General features: G+C 41.9%; 1 protein-coding gene across 4 annotated transcripts in view; it reads right to left on the reverse strand.

Moving 5' to 3' along the window:
- Nucleotides 1-1611: 1611 nt before the first annotated feature.
- Nucleotides 1612-17356, reverse strand: part of esyt2a (extended synaptotagmin-like protein 2a) — a 74565-nt gene continuing 58820 nt past the window's right edge. For 2 of the 4 annotated variants that reach the window (XM_075482758.1, XM_075482761.1), the window contains 10 exons: nucleotides 15807-15869; nucleotides 13091-13165; nucleotides 11599-11685; nucleotides 11336-11485; nucleotides 10710-11137; nucleotides 8580-8678; nucleotides 7893-8024; nucleotides 7698-7803; nucleotides 7485-7534; nucleotides 1612-5306 (listed from right to left, as the gene is read on the reverse strand). In XM_075482758.1, the coding sequence (XP_075338873.1) occupies nucleotides 5261-5306; nucleotides 7485-7534; nucleotides 7698-7803; nucleotides 7893-8024; nucleotides 8580-8678; nucleotides 10710-11137; nucleotides 11336-11485; nucleotides 11599-11685; nucleotides 13091-13165; nucleotides 15807-15869 (1236 nt within the window). In that variant the 3' untranslated portion in view covers nucleotides 1612-5260. The remainder of the gene's footprint in view (nucleotides 5307-7484; nucleotides 7535-7697; nucleotides 7804-7892; nucleotides 8025-8579; nucleotides 8679-10709; nucleotides 11138-11335; nucleotides 11486-11598; nucleotides 11686-13090; nucleotides 13166-15806; nucleotides 15870-17356) is intronic. The other 2 variants (XM_075482760.1, XM_075482762.1) reach the window with 1 other exon arrangement.

Raw genomic sequence — 17356 nt, forward strand, 5'->3', positions numbered from 1 at the left:
CAGAATAAACACTAAGAATCTGGGCGACAGCTATGAACACTGCTTGAATCGGAGTCTCAAAGTCTCACTCTTCCATGCTCTTATCTGGCACAAAATAGTAGCCATAGTGGCACAGTTACGGGAGCTGAAAGCTCCTGGTTGGTGGAAGTATTGTTGGTCTGCGATTGGCTGATGAGTGTTGGTGGACATAATAAAATCAGTAGCAACTGCTATACCTTTTTGATTGCTTTTCTTATTGTCAATAAATTTATTGCGTTGCTCGAAACCCCCAAAAAGACAGTTTAATGAGTCCTTTCCGCTGGGTTCAATGTAACAGACAACATGCAGCAGCGATCGGCTAAAATGTTTGACATGATAAGCCAAATGATTTTCTTAATAGCTTGAGGAAATCTATTAAAAATAATAATTAATCTTTTTTTTTTGTGATGGAAATAGCTTCGACAACGAATATTTTTTCATCTGATCTTTACAAAAGTCGGTATCTTTCGTACCTGACCTGGAACACGTTTATTTGCCATCACTAAAGTCTTGTAAAACACTTGTGCCTCGGATTGTATCAGTAATCTGTGCAAGTTTTTTAATTTGTTTTAGTATTTAATGGTGTTTATTGTGCGTATCCCAGCTTTCTAGACCCTCCTCTGTATGTTATGGGTAGTTTTTGTATCATAGCGCATGGCTTATATTAGCTAATGTAGTGTAATAAAGCGCTTAACCAGCGAGTTGCATAGTTGATTGTAAACATCATTTTTACACTTGTTGTATCGTGTGCAATTTTCCATCTCCACACTGTTAAATTTAAATTTGAGAAATTAAAAAAAAAACAAAAAACATTCACAGTAATGATACAATCAATAGAAAACTTTTTGACTATCAGGCTAATTCATCTATTTTTGTAGCCTGGCTGACGCGTCCACATCTCGATGAGATGGTGGTCTGGGAACTAGGTGTGCATTTTCTCGTATTTGAGGCGTGGTTTACGAATGCCTAGAGCCGTTTAGTGGGCGCTACGAATGTCTATCAAATGGCGTCTGGTTCTTCCCATGCTGCTTTGCGCGCGATTCATAGCTAATTGTATCACTTATATCAGATGACGTATGTAGAGCGACAGAAATTCGACGAGGAAGAAGAAGAAAATAATGTAAAATAAAAGTAAACTTGCGCTCTAAGCTACTTAAAACACTTTCTAAGGCTGCATCGAACGGTAACGTTGTGTGTGTCCCCCCGTTCTGTGATTGGTTCCCTAACTCAGGCAAAAATAAGGGCGGATGTTTCCAGGCTGCCTTTGCAGTGTGAATGAAATCGCGCGCAAAGCAGCATGGGAATTCCAGGCTACTATTTTTGTTCAATTGAATTACACCCGAATAAGGACAAATTACAATATTATATCCATTTTATCAACACAACTGATATTAAATCTTTTAAATATCCTGATTATTCTCCATACCAATAATACAAGTGGCATCATCATTACGAAATGTAATATGAGACATTAGGCACATGTTCTGAAATACTTAATCACAACATACAGGCTGCTGAAAGCCAAGTTATGGTGATTAAATGCCAAACAGCATGATGCATCCACGGTCTTCAAAGTAAAAAGAACAGAAAGCACAGAGTCTCACAGCTGCTATAGCCAGCTAAAGCTCTTTAATCATTTTAAAAGACATTAAGGAGACATTCATATACATATATATATATATATATATATAAATATAGATATATGTGTGTGTGTGTGTGTGTATTTGTCACGTGAATTGTAAGGCACAAGATAAATTAAGAAGACGGAGAAGAGAAAACACCTTTCAGAGGACGAATCTTAACCTCAGAGGCACAGCTTTCAAATCCGATGGCTTACAGACAAAATTTAAGACAAATATGATGGGAGGTGGAAAACGAATTAAAAATGGCACATGACAACACAAAATGCAGTTCAGTTTACATACACACACGTCAAATACTTTCATGATGCAAGACACGACGCAGCAGGTGCCTTCGTGTTGTGTTTAGAAGGTCAAAGATTCCTCTAACTGCCTCGTTATTAACTGTGTTCCATACAGACGCATCCAGGGTTTTTAAGGACTGTAGAATAAAAGCAGTGTTTATTATCTAATGTGCGTGTACATAAAACAAATATATAAGTGTTCATTTTGAATTTAGTCTGAACCTTTAAAAAGAAAAATAACTACATTTCAGAACAAGTTAAGACTGAGTGTGGACATAAGCAGAACTTTAACGACTCAGAATGAATGAAGCGCCACTGACAATGACCCAAAACGCCGCCGCGGGCGCTCGTTCTGTGTGGAAACTTCCCCCGGTTCATAAAGCCACTCTGTGGAATTAAAACATCTTTCAGAAATCTTAAAGTGGGGAAAAACAGATTGATCTCATACCGTAACCTTGGCCGGCAGGAACACACAAAGGTCCATTTACAGCAGGTTTTTTTAATTGCTTGAATAGGAAGAGCGATGGAAAAGTGTTAAAGAGGAAAAACTTCCACACTCAAAGGTCCTTTAACACCACATGAGGCAAAAGTCTAAAGCTAGGCACCCAAGCAAGGTTTTTACTTTTTTTTATTTTAATGGTAAAACATGAAAATATTTATCTTTCATTTACAGGGTTTTGTTTCTACAGGATAAATTAAGACTTACGTCGGAGTTTTACAGATGGTGGCTTCAGCTACATGAGGAAAATGTGTGATATTGTCAATCGGTTTGTTTTCGATAAAGCTCACGGATATGTTTGACTAGTCAAACAGGAGAAGACCTGCTAAACACAAAGCCAGCAGCAGTTAGCTTAGCATTCAGACTGTCCTGGCCCGACTCGGCCTAAAGTAAGAAGATCCACACACAGGACGTCTAAAGTTTAACGTGTTGCTGCTTTAGTTTTATGCATCAGTCCATTTCTCTGCAGGGGGGGGGCAGGACTCTGATAAACTGGGATAAGGTTTGTTGTGGCGGAATAACTTGAAGAAGCAAAGTGTTTCATCTCTGTGCAGTACTTTCATATTCAACAGGCACCAGCGTGAAGCCTCCTACGGATGCTAGAACTACCTAAATTATCTTAAGGGGTGATAGAAAATGTTTGTTTTCCATTTATTTAAAAAAAAAAAAAAAAAGTTATTTATTTTTTCTTGGGTACAAATGTGCACGCCGATTACTCATGATTTTCGACAAATTCTAAAAGCCGATGTGCAAACAGTCGCAGTCAGTTTAAAAACAGGTAACACTGAATGATGGCCTTATTTCAGGTGCTTCTACAGTTCCAGACATCTTTGGCAAACTAACACAATCCCATCACGTTTAACACAAAATGTGTGCGCACACAATTCTTTTCACTTGTTTCGTACACCCGTGTTATTATGGTGGCTTAAAGCCGGCATGTCGACGCCACCAAAACCCACAAGAGCAAAATAATTAAAAAAACTTCTCGTCTCTTTGGTGCAATTACTCCAGAAACTCCGTGTAAAATGTAACTAAAAAAAGTAATCAAATGAAATTACAAACAATCCTTTGGCCAGTTACACGCCACGCTTCTCCGTCACGTGTAGAATACACGCCACGCTTCTCTGTCACGTGTAGAATACACACCACGCTTCTCCGTCACGTGTAGACTACACGCCACGCTTCTCTGTCACGTGTAGAATACACACCACGCTTCTTTGTCACGTGTAGAATACACACCACGCTTCTCCGTCACGTGTAGACTACACACCACGCTTCTCCGTCACGTGAAGAATACACGCCACGCTTCTCCGTCACGTGTAGAATACACACCACGCTTCTCCGTCACGTGTAGACTACACGCCACGCTTCTCTGTCACGTGTAGAATACACACCACGCTTCTCCGTCACGTGTAGAATACACACCACGCTTCTCCGTCACGTGTACAATACACGCCACGCTTCTCCGTCACGTGTAGAATACACACCACGCTTCTCCGTCACGTGTACAATACACGCCACGCTTCTCCGTCACGTGTAGAATACACGCCACGCTTCTCCGTCACGTGTAGAATACACACCACGCTTCTCCGTCACGTGTACAATACACGCCACGCTTCTCTGTCACGTAAACAATACACGCCACGCTTCTCCGTCACGTGTAGAATACACGCCACGCTTCTCCGTCACGTGTAGAATACACACCACGCTTCTCCGTCACGTGTACAATACACGCCACGCTTCTCCGTCACGTGTACAATACACGCCACGCTTCTCCATCACGTGTAGAATACACGCCACGCTTCTCCGTCACGTGTACAATACACGCCACACTCCTCCATCACGTGTAGAATACACGCCACGCTTCTCCGTCACGTGTACAATACACACCACGCTTCGCCGTCACGTGTACAATACACACCATGCTTCTCCGTCACGTGTACAATATACGCCACACTCCTCCGTCATGTGTAGAATACACGCCACGCTTCTCCGTCACGTGTACAATACACGCCACACTCCTCCGTCACGTGTAGAATACACGCCACGCTTCTCCGTCATGTGTACAATACACGCCACGCTTCTCCGTCACGTGTACAATACACACCACGCTTCTCCGTCACGTGTACAATATACGCCACGCTTCTCTGTCACGTGAAGAATACACGCCACGCTCCTCCGTCATGTGTAGAATACACGCCACGCTTCTCCGTCACGTGTACAATACACGCCACACTCCTCCGTCACGTGTAGAATACACGCCACGCTTCTCCGTCACGTGTACAATACACGCCACGCTTCTCCGTCACGTGTACAATACACACCACGCTTCTCCGTCACGTGTACAATATACGCCACGCTTCTCTGTCACGTGAAGAATACACGCCACGCTCCTCCGTCACGTGTACAATACACGCCACGCTTCTCCGTCATGTGTAGAATATACGTGACGTATTGTCCAGCATCTCTTTACATTATTTACAAACTTGTGGAAACTCGGTTGCAGTAGAAAAAAAGACAGTCGTAGCTTCTTCTATAAATATGGATTATAGACTTCCACAGCAGTATATTACGCCTTACATACGTGCCTATATCTATATGCTCCCTTTAGTCAATCACTCACTTCTTAAAGGGGAGGTTTGCCTTGCGACTGATGTGATTAAATGAGTGTCTTAAGCTTTTTTTCCCTCAATAAGTTCTTTTTACATTTACAAGCAAGTGAAGATGAGAAAAAAACTTATGTACTGTGGGCTTAATTGGAAGTGTATACGATGGAAGTGTGGTGATATGATTATGATTTTAGTGATAGTGATAAAGACTTATGATTTGTGCGGCTTCTTCAGGCCATCTTCACTCAGATCATACCTGTGGGAGGACAGAGAGCTTTTATGAGTGTCTGGAGTGGAGCTTATGATTCATTATTGAATATTCACACAAAGTTTCCTTTACAGCTGACAAAAAATGTAAGTTTTTGTCAAATTTCCGGCAAGACAAAGAGACAGAACGGCTCAGAGGCATGCTGATGGGCTAACAGCCCACTCTTTGCTGGTGGTCAGACTCAGAGGTTCAATTTACATTTTCTGTGGAAAACAAAGCTTAAATAAAGCAAGTGCCATCCAGACAGATGAGCACAATCATATTCTTCTAAATCATGAAATAATAAAGGATTTGATTAGATGGCTCCAGCCTATTCATATTGATTAGCTAGCTTTAGCCAAGTTAACCGATTACAGACATCCCAAGTTCCAAAGACTCATTTCAGGGAGATGCTTATCGAACCCCCCCCCCCGGCCGTCTATTTAATTTTTGGGGGTCTCTAATTTTGCCTATTTATCAATATATTAAATTGGGTATTTTTTCAAAAGTCTTAGACAGGCTGGATATAGGTAGTTAGATACTGTAATTGGCTAGTTAGTTAGATATAAGCCTACACAATTTAGTAACTAAATGTGTATTGATACTTTAAATAAGTCTTTGATAGGTTTTGCTTTATTTTATAACAGCATTTAACCTACAGAAATAAAATGCATGTGACGGCGTGTTCAATTTAGCCTACCTTCACCTGTCTTTTATAGTCATTAAAGCTGCAGTCTGCAGGATTTGTTGTTGTCATACGTAAAGTCCTACTTTTGGGCATTTTAAGAGTTTACATGATCTATCAGAACGCTTGAAGTTGAAAACGGTGACCTCCGTAGTCGCAAAATGCAAGAAATGCTTATTTTTTAACCGAAAAATAAAAAGTTATTCAACTTCCTGTCCCGCCCCATCAAAACACATGAGAACTCGTGCACGTCTACGTGCACGCCAGATTCGCGTACACGACTCCTCATTCATCAACTCACCTGTCATTTGCGATCATGGAAGACACAGTAAGTAGACTAGCCCGTAATGAAGTTCAATAGTCCAGATAAATAAGCGTGGGGACGAGCCTACCTTGTATCGCGCGTGCACAATCGGTGATTGACAGGCAACAGAGCCCAGCTCGTAACCTGATTGGTTACCTTTTACCGGTCCGGTCTGCAATTTTGTAAACAAACCTGCTGGCTTTGGAGGGACCTAGCGGGACATATAGGGGACCTAGAGAACTCTTTTTTTTTTGTATTGGGGTATTTAATGTACTACTTTCAGAATCCCCGGACAGTTCCAGGCATTATGCTTGAAAAAGAGTTGCAGACTGCAGCTTTAACTATCAATATCAGGGAGACTCCCGGAACTGCCGGGAGACTTGGGATGTCTGCGATTAGCTTAGCAGGGTAGCAATGCATGCTAGGTTAACAAAACGTGCTAATTGTTTTGAGATTTATCACTACATTTATCATCATACATGACCAAAATTTCAAATAATTATGTGCCTGTAATTCCTGTGAGCTTCCACCACTGATTCAACAACAGAACATGTCTTTATACAGTCATCTGCTAACTGTACATGGATTTTATAATCAACCAGAAAAATGTGGGCTTTCAGGAAGGGAGTCTTTAAAAACACAGATAAATTTTTTTAACTGTAAATCACGCAGCTTTATCTAACAATAGAGCTCTAAAGAAGGTATCTTTGAATTTACTTAAAGCAAACTATTGAGGTTAGATGGGTTTAGCTACCTGTTATTCAGTAATAAAAAAGGGCTAATGGTGGCTAAGCTAACCAGACCCAAAGGCTAGCATGAATGCAAAATTTTTTCTGCATTCACAGGCAAATAAGCCAACAACAATGATACTTTGATGTTTTTCTTTTTGTTATTTCAGGCCATCTGCTGATGCCAGATTTTTCATAAAGACGGAAATTAAATATATTATTAAAAATGTATTTTAGTTCTTGCTGTAAAATCATGTCATTTGCATTTAATCTGAACACTAATATAACAGTAAAGTTAAAAGTCAAAGATAAACTACTCCAGAAATATATAAAACATACTTTCCACCGCAAGAAAGCTTGTTTTCTAACCCAGACTACTAACCCAGAGTTAAATATCAAAAGATAAAGGTACCCTTTGTTTACTTTTGGGTTTTAAAATAATCAGTCGTAAAAGTGAAATCATGACTTACCATTGTGTCCAACCTTTGGTGATTTCCTCATGAGTTAAATCCACCAGAGCCTGATGAGAAAACAGTCAAATTTTTAGATAAGTTACTCACTTTTAAGCTTAGAAAACCAGCAGGTCCAGATTTACAAGCCAGAAGAAGGAATGCACTCTGTCTCAAAGCCAGGAAAATTACATAAAAAGCTTGAAGAAATAAGAAGAAATCAAAATTGTGCACCTTTCCGAGAAGGCCCCTGTGTTTGGAGAACAGACCTCCACCGTTCTTCACCGCAACATCCAGGGTCCGTCTGTGGAGCTCCACGAAGGAAACGCTGAACTCAAACCTGAGCGGGAAGACAAGCCTCGACTCAATAAACAGCTGAAACGCAGCGTGTGGTGACAAAGAAGCAACGTAAAAACCGTCTGGACTCACTTCTGATCGTAAACCGGGAAAATCGTTTTCTTTAATGTGTGGGTTTTCCTCCTGCCTGACCTCCGTTTGTCAGGAAGCAGGTAGAGACGGACGTAAGGATCGGAGCCCTGATCGGTGAATGCGATCAGATTTCTGTGGAAGCACATGAAAGTTTTTAGAAATCCAGGATCGTACAAAGAGTTGGCTTTGGGGAAGGAGACGTATGGAAGTTTTTCTGTGCCATCAGAGTTTGAATACGAATTTCTAATATTGAATTTTTACAGCATCAAAATCAGACTTTTAATTTGAAAAACCAACAGTGTAAAAAAAAAAAAAAAAAAAAAATCAATTTCTAAAAACAAAAATCAGTGTAAAAAAATTCAACATCTAAAAAAAAATTCAGTGGAAAAAAAATGATGGTGCTTCGGTGAGTGAGTTTACTTTATTTGCCATTTGTGTTAGTAAAACTGAGTAATAGATATTACTAATATCTATTGAGCCATTCTTTTTCCACTGAATTTTTTGAAGTTGAATTGTTTTCCACTGATTTTTGTTTTTAGAAATAGACTTTTTTTTTTTACACTGTTGGTTTTTCAAATTCAAAGTCTGATTGTGATGCTGTAAAAATTCAATATTAGAAATTCGTATTCAAACTCTGATGGCACAGAAAAACTTCCATAGAGACGCCTCGCTTCTATAGGTCCGTACCTGCAGGAGTGAACAATTACGACCAGTTTGTTCGTCGGGGAGCTGTGTCTGATGGTCAGCTGGATCTCACCCAGAGAGAAAGCACTGGGGCCTGAGCCGCTGCACAGGCAGAGAAAAAGCACGTTCACAACAATATATCTGAGCATAACAAGTTGCCTCCTAAACAAAAAGGGTCCAAACACAGAAAGTAAGACATGAATCTGAGATGTATTTGCTTCAAACCTTCTATAAATACATTTAATAATGTATTTTATGGGCTATTATGTGAACAGGGATCATATATTTAAATGCTCTGACAGTCTAATCAGTGGAAAACGTGTTTCTGTCACACGATTAACTTATTAACTTAGCATGTTTTAAAGTAGTGTTTCTTTTCCAATTTTCACTCATATCACTTATGTTTCCGTTGATGCTGACAAGCAAATATTGCTTCGACTCTGCAGGATCTGCAGGAAAACCTGAATCAACAGATTTTAAATTCAGAATTGGCCCACTGACCACTTTATGGCACATTTAATTCAATCCAGAGGTCCCTGTACCAATGTAATTATATTTTTAATAGAGCTGGGCGAGTTAACTCGTTAATTATTTAACACCGATAAATATTTAATCGCGCATTAACGCAGTTTTTTTTTTTAAATTACAAAAAATTTTGCGAATACATTTTTTTTGGGGGGCTTTTGTGCCTTTAATGGATATGAAAGTTCAGAGAGACAGGAAGCAGGGGGCAGAGAGAGGGGGAACGACACGCAGCACAGGGCCGTCCGATACGAGACTCGAACTGGGGCCAGCTGCAGTGAGGACTATAGCCTCTTGTACATGGGGCGCCTGCTCAACCCACTACGCCACGGACCACCCCTGTTTTATTATTTATTTTATTTTGTAAAAGTCTGTTGCTCACAGGCTTTTATTTTGTAAAAGTCTGTTGCTGTCTGCTGCAGAACCGGAAAAGAAAGTAATCGGCGGATCCACCAAACATGGAGAAGGGTACGGAACTTTTACTCGGCCATTTTTCATTTTAAAGTTCTTCCAGACGGCGGAGTCGACAGAACCAAAGTCATCTGTAAACACTGCCAAGTTGAATCGTCTTCTCAGCGTAGTAGTTCCAGTCTAAAATATCACTTAAAGGCAAAACACACAACTGATAGCAGCAAGTCATTCAAGGAAACAGACAGTGGAGCGAGGCTTCTACATAAAAACTACAGAAAGATGCTGATGTTAAAAGTGTGTTTGCACAACAAATGTTATGGCACTTTCATTCATATGGCAGCACATTTAAAATAAAACTAAATGCTAAAAGCTATACGCTACTATTGAATTCATTTTTGGATTTTGCGTATAAATGCGATTAATCGTGATTAATCAGGGAAATCATGTGATTAAAGGTAGGGTAGGAGATCCTGGATTTTGAGTCCAGCGAAGCTGCATTTTGAAAATACACAGGTAAAAAGTCCCAACCCTTTTCTTCACTTTTCCCCCGAAGCCACGCCTCTAGAGTACATGAACGCGCACGAGCACGAAGGTGCACGAGCGCTGTTCTGACAGCAAGCATCGATCGTTGCCGTATTTAGTATTTAGTATTTAGTTTATGCTAACTATACGTTTAATAATGCTAGGTGCTAGCCAAGCTGGCTCTAGTTTAGCTTCCTGCCAAGCTTCTGGACGCGTAATTCGTTCACGGAGCAGGGTACGCACACAGGGGGAAGGAGGGGGAGGGAGGAGCAGATTGCAGTTTGATAGACGCATCAGAATCCAATCATCGTTAACGGTCCGTTCACAATGATTGGATACTGTTTTTCCTAGATTGTACGTTCTAGAGGCCACTAAAACTTTTCATATTTGTGTCAAAACTTTTAATTAATTGGTTGCAATGGGGGTGTGAAGAGTATTTCAAGCAATGTGTAAAAAAAATGTTCCAGAAAAAGATCCCCTACCCCACCTTTAATTAGATTAAACATTTTAACCGTTTGCCCAGCCCTAATTTTTAACGTTAAATTTGGGTTCCAAATTGCATTAGTTCAGCTTTATATCCTTACAAATGATTTACTGCACCACAGTTCAACTGTGGCTCGGCACCACCCAGAAGCAGCTAGTTTCTAAAACACGGGATAAACAGAGAGCGATAGATACTTCTGCAGCTGCTGGAGTCTCTGATGCAGCTCCTGAGTCGAGTAGGGGTTGGAGATGTCCGACGCTATGCTCGGCGTCGGCTCCTTGCCGTCGGCCAGGTACAGCTGTGAGCCGGAGATGGCCAGGTTGGAGGTGCTCCGCCCGGTCTCCGCCAGGCTCTGACCTCCTATCCTTCCTGCGCCACCCTCCCTCAAGTCTGTGCTTCCTGAGGACCTCGCAGACTCCTCAGGCTCCCTTCGTCGGTTCAGCAGGTCCTGCGCCGACACCGAGGCGGAGCGGGGGATGTCGGAGTTGGTGGGGGGAGATTTCGGGGACTCCGAGGAGATGGAGGGCTGCGGGGTCGAACTGGAAGAGCTGGACTTGCGGACCTGCACAGAAGACGGCGTTGGTTTTGAGGACGAGGAGGTGTCCTTATCCAGGCACAGCACCTGCAGGACAGATGGAGAAAATGAGAGGTGAGGTTCGTCTTTGACTGGCTTCCCAACCAAAGACCATCAGGTGCTAAAAACATGCCAAACCACAAGGCCGTCTCACTGCTTTAATCTACTCATTAATCTGACCCAGTCCCCCCCAGCCAAAGACACACATCGGAGCTAATCCCGTCCCCCAGATCGCTGATCTTTTACCCGCAAAGCCATCTTCATCTTGAGGGTGCAGCTGGGTCCGGAGTTCTTGAGAGGGAAGCGCTGGTTTAGCGTCATGTCCTCCGCCTGCAACAGGCTCGTCAGAGGCACCGCTAACGTCCCCAGGGAACACACGTGTTTTTCATCCTTCACCTAAAAACACACCGGGCTCAAAAACATGAGCTGAGAGGATACCGTCGGCCACAGCCGTCACATCCCAGAAACCAACGGCCTCTGAACGCGGCGGCGGATAGATGCCTTCTTACCTCGATCTCCAGCTCTTGGATTTTGGGGTTGTGGATGAGGAAGGTGAAGGCTTCCTCCCACACGGGTTCATTGGTCTTGTATTTGGTCTGGTGAATGACACGGGGAAAACGACAAAGTGTTAAAAAATGCTTGTTTGAATTTGAACAAGGGGCACTAAATCAGGGGTGGCCAACCCGCGGCTCTTTGTCTGGTTTCATGCGGCTCTTACATTCATATCAAAATTTGTGTTTGTGTTTTGTTTTTTTTAATGTGCGCGTTCGCTTCGTTTGAGTTCAACACGCAAGCGGTCTCCAACCTTTTTTTGCTCCATGGACCGGTTTAATGTCAGACATTGGCTGTGTTCGAAATACTACATACTTGCATACTGCATACGCGTTTAGAGCCGAAATCAGCCGGCCTGAAGCTGATTTCGCTTCAGCTCTAAACTCTGTAAACTTTAGCAACATTTGAAACATTTTCAGGCGAGAAAGTTGTCGTTTAGATCCCCAAAGTGTTGAAAATCTGACAAAATACCGGCTATTTTCAATTTTGTTCCCACGAATTCGGCGCTACTAAAGCTAGCCGGAGTGAGCAACGCACTTCTGGTTATTTTCACAAAATAAAATAACCGTTGCCTTTTATCATAGGGAAAGCCATTACGATACAATTGGTGCTTTTGTTTTGAAAACAGGAAGTGAACCTACCCTCGTTGTAGCTAGCTTGAAACTGCCGTTTTGACAGGAAATGACGATCGGCGACGTCACGTTATGTTGCATCTTGGGTAGTTTGAGTATGAGTAGTAACCTCATGATGCATACCCAACATTTCGGCCAATCTAGTATGCATCCGGGAACTTCTCACTTACTAAAACTTGCATACCAACTCAAAAAGTTAGTATGAGTAGTAGCAGTAGTAGGAGAAGTATGCGGTTTCGAACACAGCCAATATTTTCACGGTGTGGCGGATAAATACTACAGAATAAAATGATACGACCAACACAGACACTGTGGTATTTAGTAAATATAATAATAAACTTGAATCCACTGTGTACTTGTATGTAACTTTATTAGCAGCGGCCTCCTGACGTATCATCCTCTCTGCCTCCTAACGCTCTCTGGTCGCTATGGTAACGCTTAAACATGCCTTCAAAAATGCAGCTTTCTTTTTCTTAGTGGTCACAGCCTCTTCTTGTGTCTCCTCACTGGGAAGAATCTTTCCAAACACGTCTGTTTTTGACTCATTTTGCTCGGTTTGTGGGTTTAATATCAGCGTCGATGCGTCACGTGACCGAGACAAGAGAGCGAGTCAAGAACAGACGGATGTAACGGAGAGAATTCGGTCAATTTTTTCAAAATAAAACATTGTTCAGGCTCAGATAAGAAATAAAACAACTACTTTGTTTTTTTATATTAGTCGCTACAATCATGTTGGTGTGTGACATTTACAAAAATGTGGCTGAAAAAAATGACATGAATACACGTTAATAAGAATAAACCAATCAGAAACTCTCACCTTGCTCTCAAAGGACTTGTGTCCCACTGTGAATTGGACAAACGGACTGGGATCACTGGTCACTTTTTTACCGGTCTAATGGGAAGAAAAACAACTTTTAAAAAACAAGAAAGAAGCTAAGCTTAAGTTATGCTGCATATTACCCAAAAAGCATTGCAACACGCACACTGTGAGTGGAGAAAATGGGGTCTACGTTTATATTTTAGGCTCTGTTTTTTCCACAAATTAATCCAATTAAAACATTTAAATCATCGCGAAAACTAAAATGTTGATTGTGCTGGAAATGCTGCTGCACAGCACAATCAAAGTCAGTTTAGGGTGGCAATACCAGACAACTTGGAGAAAGAATTATCATGAAAGAACATCAAGTCAAAGTCCCAAAAAACCCCAAAATGCAGAAAAAAGTGAGAGGATTAGAATCAAAACGGATGAGTGTAAAAGTAGCTCAGACAACAATGCTGTTATTTACAACAAACATTGTAAGATGCAGTTTTAGTCATCGAACATGATAAGAGTGGATTTATGGATTATTTGACAACAGTTAGTGCATGGAATCGCTTGTGGAGGCGTTTGGATTTTGAAGCTTCGCGTGACCAATAAAGCTTTAACGTGTCACACAGCAGGGTCGAAACAGGGTCACACACAGGGCAAAATACCTGCTTATTACCAGGCACTTCTGACATGAAATAATTACTTCGCTTAAACTAAGTCCCCCAAAAATTGTCTTTAACGTGAACTATTTTCTTAAGTGGAAAGTAGTTCCAGTGAAAACTGCTCGCAGCGAGGGTCCGCGGGTCATCCTGAGCAGCAGGGACATTGTTTCCCTCTCTGGACAGCATGGATGGTGGATTTCTTCCCCAGGCTGGAACGTGAAGTTGAAATCTTTCTTTAAGGAGTCTGTGGAAGCTTTTTAGCTGGAAAAACATACCGTAACAGTGAACGGTTTCTCTGAATTTACTGGACTGCCGTTCACACAGAATGGCCGAAAGTATGTGGACACCCTTACAATGACGGATGAAAACACCATTTACGTTTCTACCATTAGTTTCACTTCTACTACAATTTGCACATGCATAAAACAGTGCTTCCCAACCTTGCTTGTGCTTATGCACTTTATGGAATTGCAAGAAATGGAACAAGAAATGTTGAACGAGCAGAATCCACAGATGCACGAACAGCAGATGCAATCTGGATTAAAACGGCACCCCTTGGAGGCACATTCACATGTGGACACAGGGTCCTGAATCAAACAGCAATCCGGTGTAAAGACGCTGTTTTTTATTGGCACAAACTGGAGCACAGAGCTACAATAACAACAAAAGGGGAGTTCCACTTTTTCAGTCCAAAGACGTCTGGAATCCTTGGCTGGGAATCACCTCTCCTCAGAATCACCAATACCCTCCTCATGGCAGCAGACTCAGGTTAACTTTCTCTTCTCATTCTCCTCGATCTCAGTGCAGCCTAAGATACAATCTCTCATTCAATCCTGCTCCATAGACTTTCTTCCATTGGTATCACCCACACACCCCTCGCCTGGTTTAGTCTTATCTCTCTGGCCGTACTCAGTTCATCCAGCTTAAATCATTCAAGTCTCATCTATCATCTGTGGTTTCTGGTGTGCCCCAGGGCTCTGTCCTGGGACCCCTCCTTTTTTATCATCTACCTTCTCCCCCTCGGTAATATTTTCCGTAAATTTAACATCCACTTTCATTGTTTTGCTGATGACACCCAGCTCTTCTTATCCACTGCACCTGATTCTTCGCTCCCTCCTTCCTCCGTCACTTCCTGCTTAGCAGAAATAAAGTCCTGGTTCACATCAAACTTCCTCAAATTAAACAGTGATAAAACTGAGTTTCTACTCATTGGCACTAAATCAACTCTCTATAAAGTATATATATAAACTTCTCCCTCACCGTTGACAGTTCTGTGGTCTCTCCAACCCCTCAGGTCAAAAGTCTGGGTGTCATTCTGGACAGCACTCTTTTAACTCTCATATTAATAATATTACCCGGTCTGCATATTTCCACCTTCGTAACATCAACCGACTTCGTCCATCTCTTTCCCTGTCTGGTCATTTCTCGAATTGATTACTGTAACTCTCTTCTCGTTTGTCTGCCTCTGAAATCCATCCGTAAACTTCAACTGTTTCAAAACACTCAAAACAGTGAAGTTCTACAGCAACTTCACTGGCTTCCTGTCTCATTTAGAATTCAATATAAAATCCTGTTGTACACATTCAAGGCAATTCATAACTTCGCCCCTCCTTATCGGTCTAATCTTCTACACATCCCAACCTATTCACGTTCCCTTCTGTCTTCCTCTTCCATCCAACTCAGTGTGCCTTCTGTCCGTCTCAGCACCATGAGGAAAAGAGCCTTTAGTCACTATGCTCCCCAACTCTGGAACGCTCTTCCTCCCGACATCCGTAATATCGACTCTCTTCTCTTCTTCAAAACACTTTTCTTACTTCATTCAGCTCATGAGAGGAAACACGTCCCGTGTGCATGAAACAAGTCGCTGGCCGACTGAGTCCATGTTCAGACATAGTGTGTCCTGCTCATTTCTGCCACCCGAGTGCAAACTGTGGTGTCCACATCCTTTCGATCACACGGTGGAAGTGCTTTGGAGAGTGTTTGAGTGCATGTAGAGAGCACCACACCCCCCCATCGGTGTCTGAGCAGCATGGTGTGGGTGCAGTTTGTTTCCGTGCGGTTACCTTTAAGGCCTTACTGACTGAGGCCTTCCTCAGCCCCGCTTGGTTGAACTCTAATGGATTTCGCTTTGATTTTCACCCAGTGACAAGGCAGGAGAGAGCAACACACACACACGCACACACACACACACACACACACACACACACGCACACCGGGAGGTTATTTGGGAAAAAGAAGAGCATGCAGGGAGGAAGAGGAGGACAGAGACCATCAAGATTCACCACACAGGAAGACAGACAGAGACAACATGGATGATCACATGGTTAATGTCATTCCCCAATCAAATGTGGACATGAGATCACAGCGAGAGCTCAACAAACACCCGGTTCAGGCTGCAGTTCACAGAAAATTCAGATTTGAAATCAGTTCAGTCGTCAATAAGAGAAACTTTAAACACTTTAAAAAGAGAAAAGCTGATCTCTACCAACATTTACACCACGATAAGCTGTCAGCCCGGAAATATATTGGTTGGACTCTTGTCAAAATACCACAGCCTCAGATGAAGAGTCGGCCTCAATCAAATGGAGAAGAAAGGTGAATGTAGGTCAGAAGGAAGGAAGCTCCGGCGGTTTGTTGATGTGGCGATTATTGGGGAATGTTTGTAAAGATGAATAAAGATTCATTGGGATGAAATCCATTGATGTAACAGCCACGTGCAACAGATTTACAGTGAGAGGAGGCATTCTGTACACAGCGGAGAAGAGACTGTAAAACAGGACCTGGCATCAGTTTTTAAGGGCCAGGAACATGCATCTCTGTGGCAACCAGTCATTTTAAAAACGGAGAGCTCATCTCAGATCAAGGAAAAGATATTTCAGGGAAGCCCTCGGGTTTGTGACTGTGATTGGATAAAAATCACACTGCATCCTAACATCATGTGATCAAAAATCAGACATGACCACAGTGTCAATGATGCAATAACCAGGGATGTCCCGATCCGATCACGTGGTTTCTGACTAGATCGGTATCGGACGTTTCATCCCGATCAGCGATCAGATTTGTAGCCTATCTATATATATGTATATGTATATTTATTCTCATTATTATTATTATTATTTTTTAAATCAGAACTATAATACTGTATTTCAAAACAAATGGGGAAAACTAACAGCTTAGTATTTCCTGTTATGTGGTGGTACAGAGTCAGACGCTGTCTATTGGAGCTGACGTATCAGCGCGGCGGCCATCTTGGATGGGTCTCCAATGCCCCCACATTGCATTTATTTCGACTGAGGAAGGTGTATATCCCCAACTACAATAAACTCCCCGAATTTTTATGTCTCTGGTCTCAACTCCACACAGAAGTTGAGCTGCTGCTCGTTTTTATATGAGACATTGTTGCACTAAACTACAATGTGAAGAATTTGTTTATTACTTGATTACTTTTTTTTGTTCAAGCTACCTCACAGAAGTGCTGTTTATAAGTGTTAAATGATAAAATAAGTGAATAAAATAAAATAAAAATCATGACCATCCTGGATCTGTTTCTTCCCCGTTCTTCATTTTTTTTTAATGTACCGTAGAAGTATCGGATCGGGACTCGGTATCGGCA

This window comes from Odontesthes bonariensis, chromosome 14 (assembly GCF_027942865.1).
Source record: "Odontesthes bonariensis isolate fOdoBon6 chromosome 14, fOdoBon6.hap1, whole genome shotgun sequence".
In the NCBI taxonomy this organism is placed as follows: Eukaryota; Metazoa; Chordata; class Actinopteri; order Atheriniformes; family Atherinopsidae; genus Odontesthes; species Odontesthes bonariensis.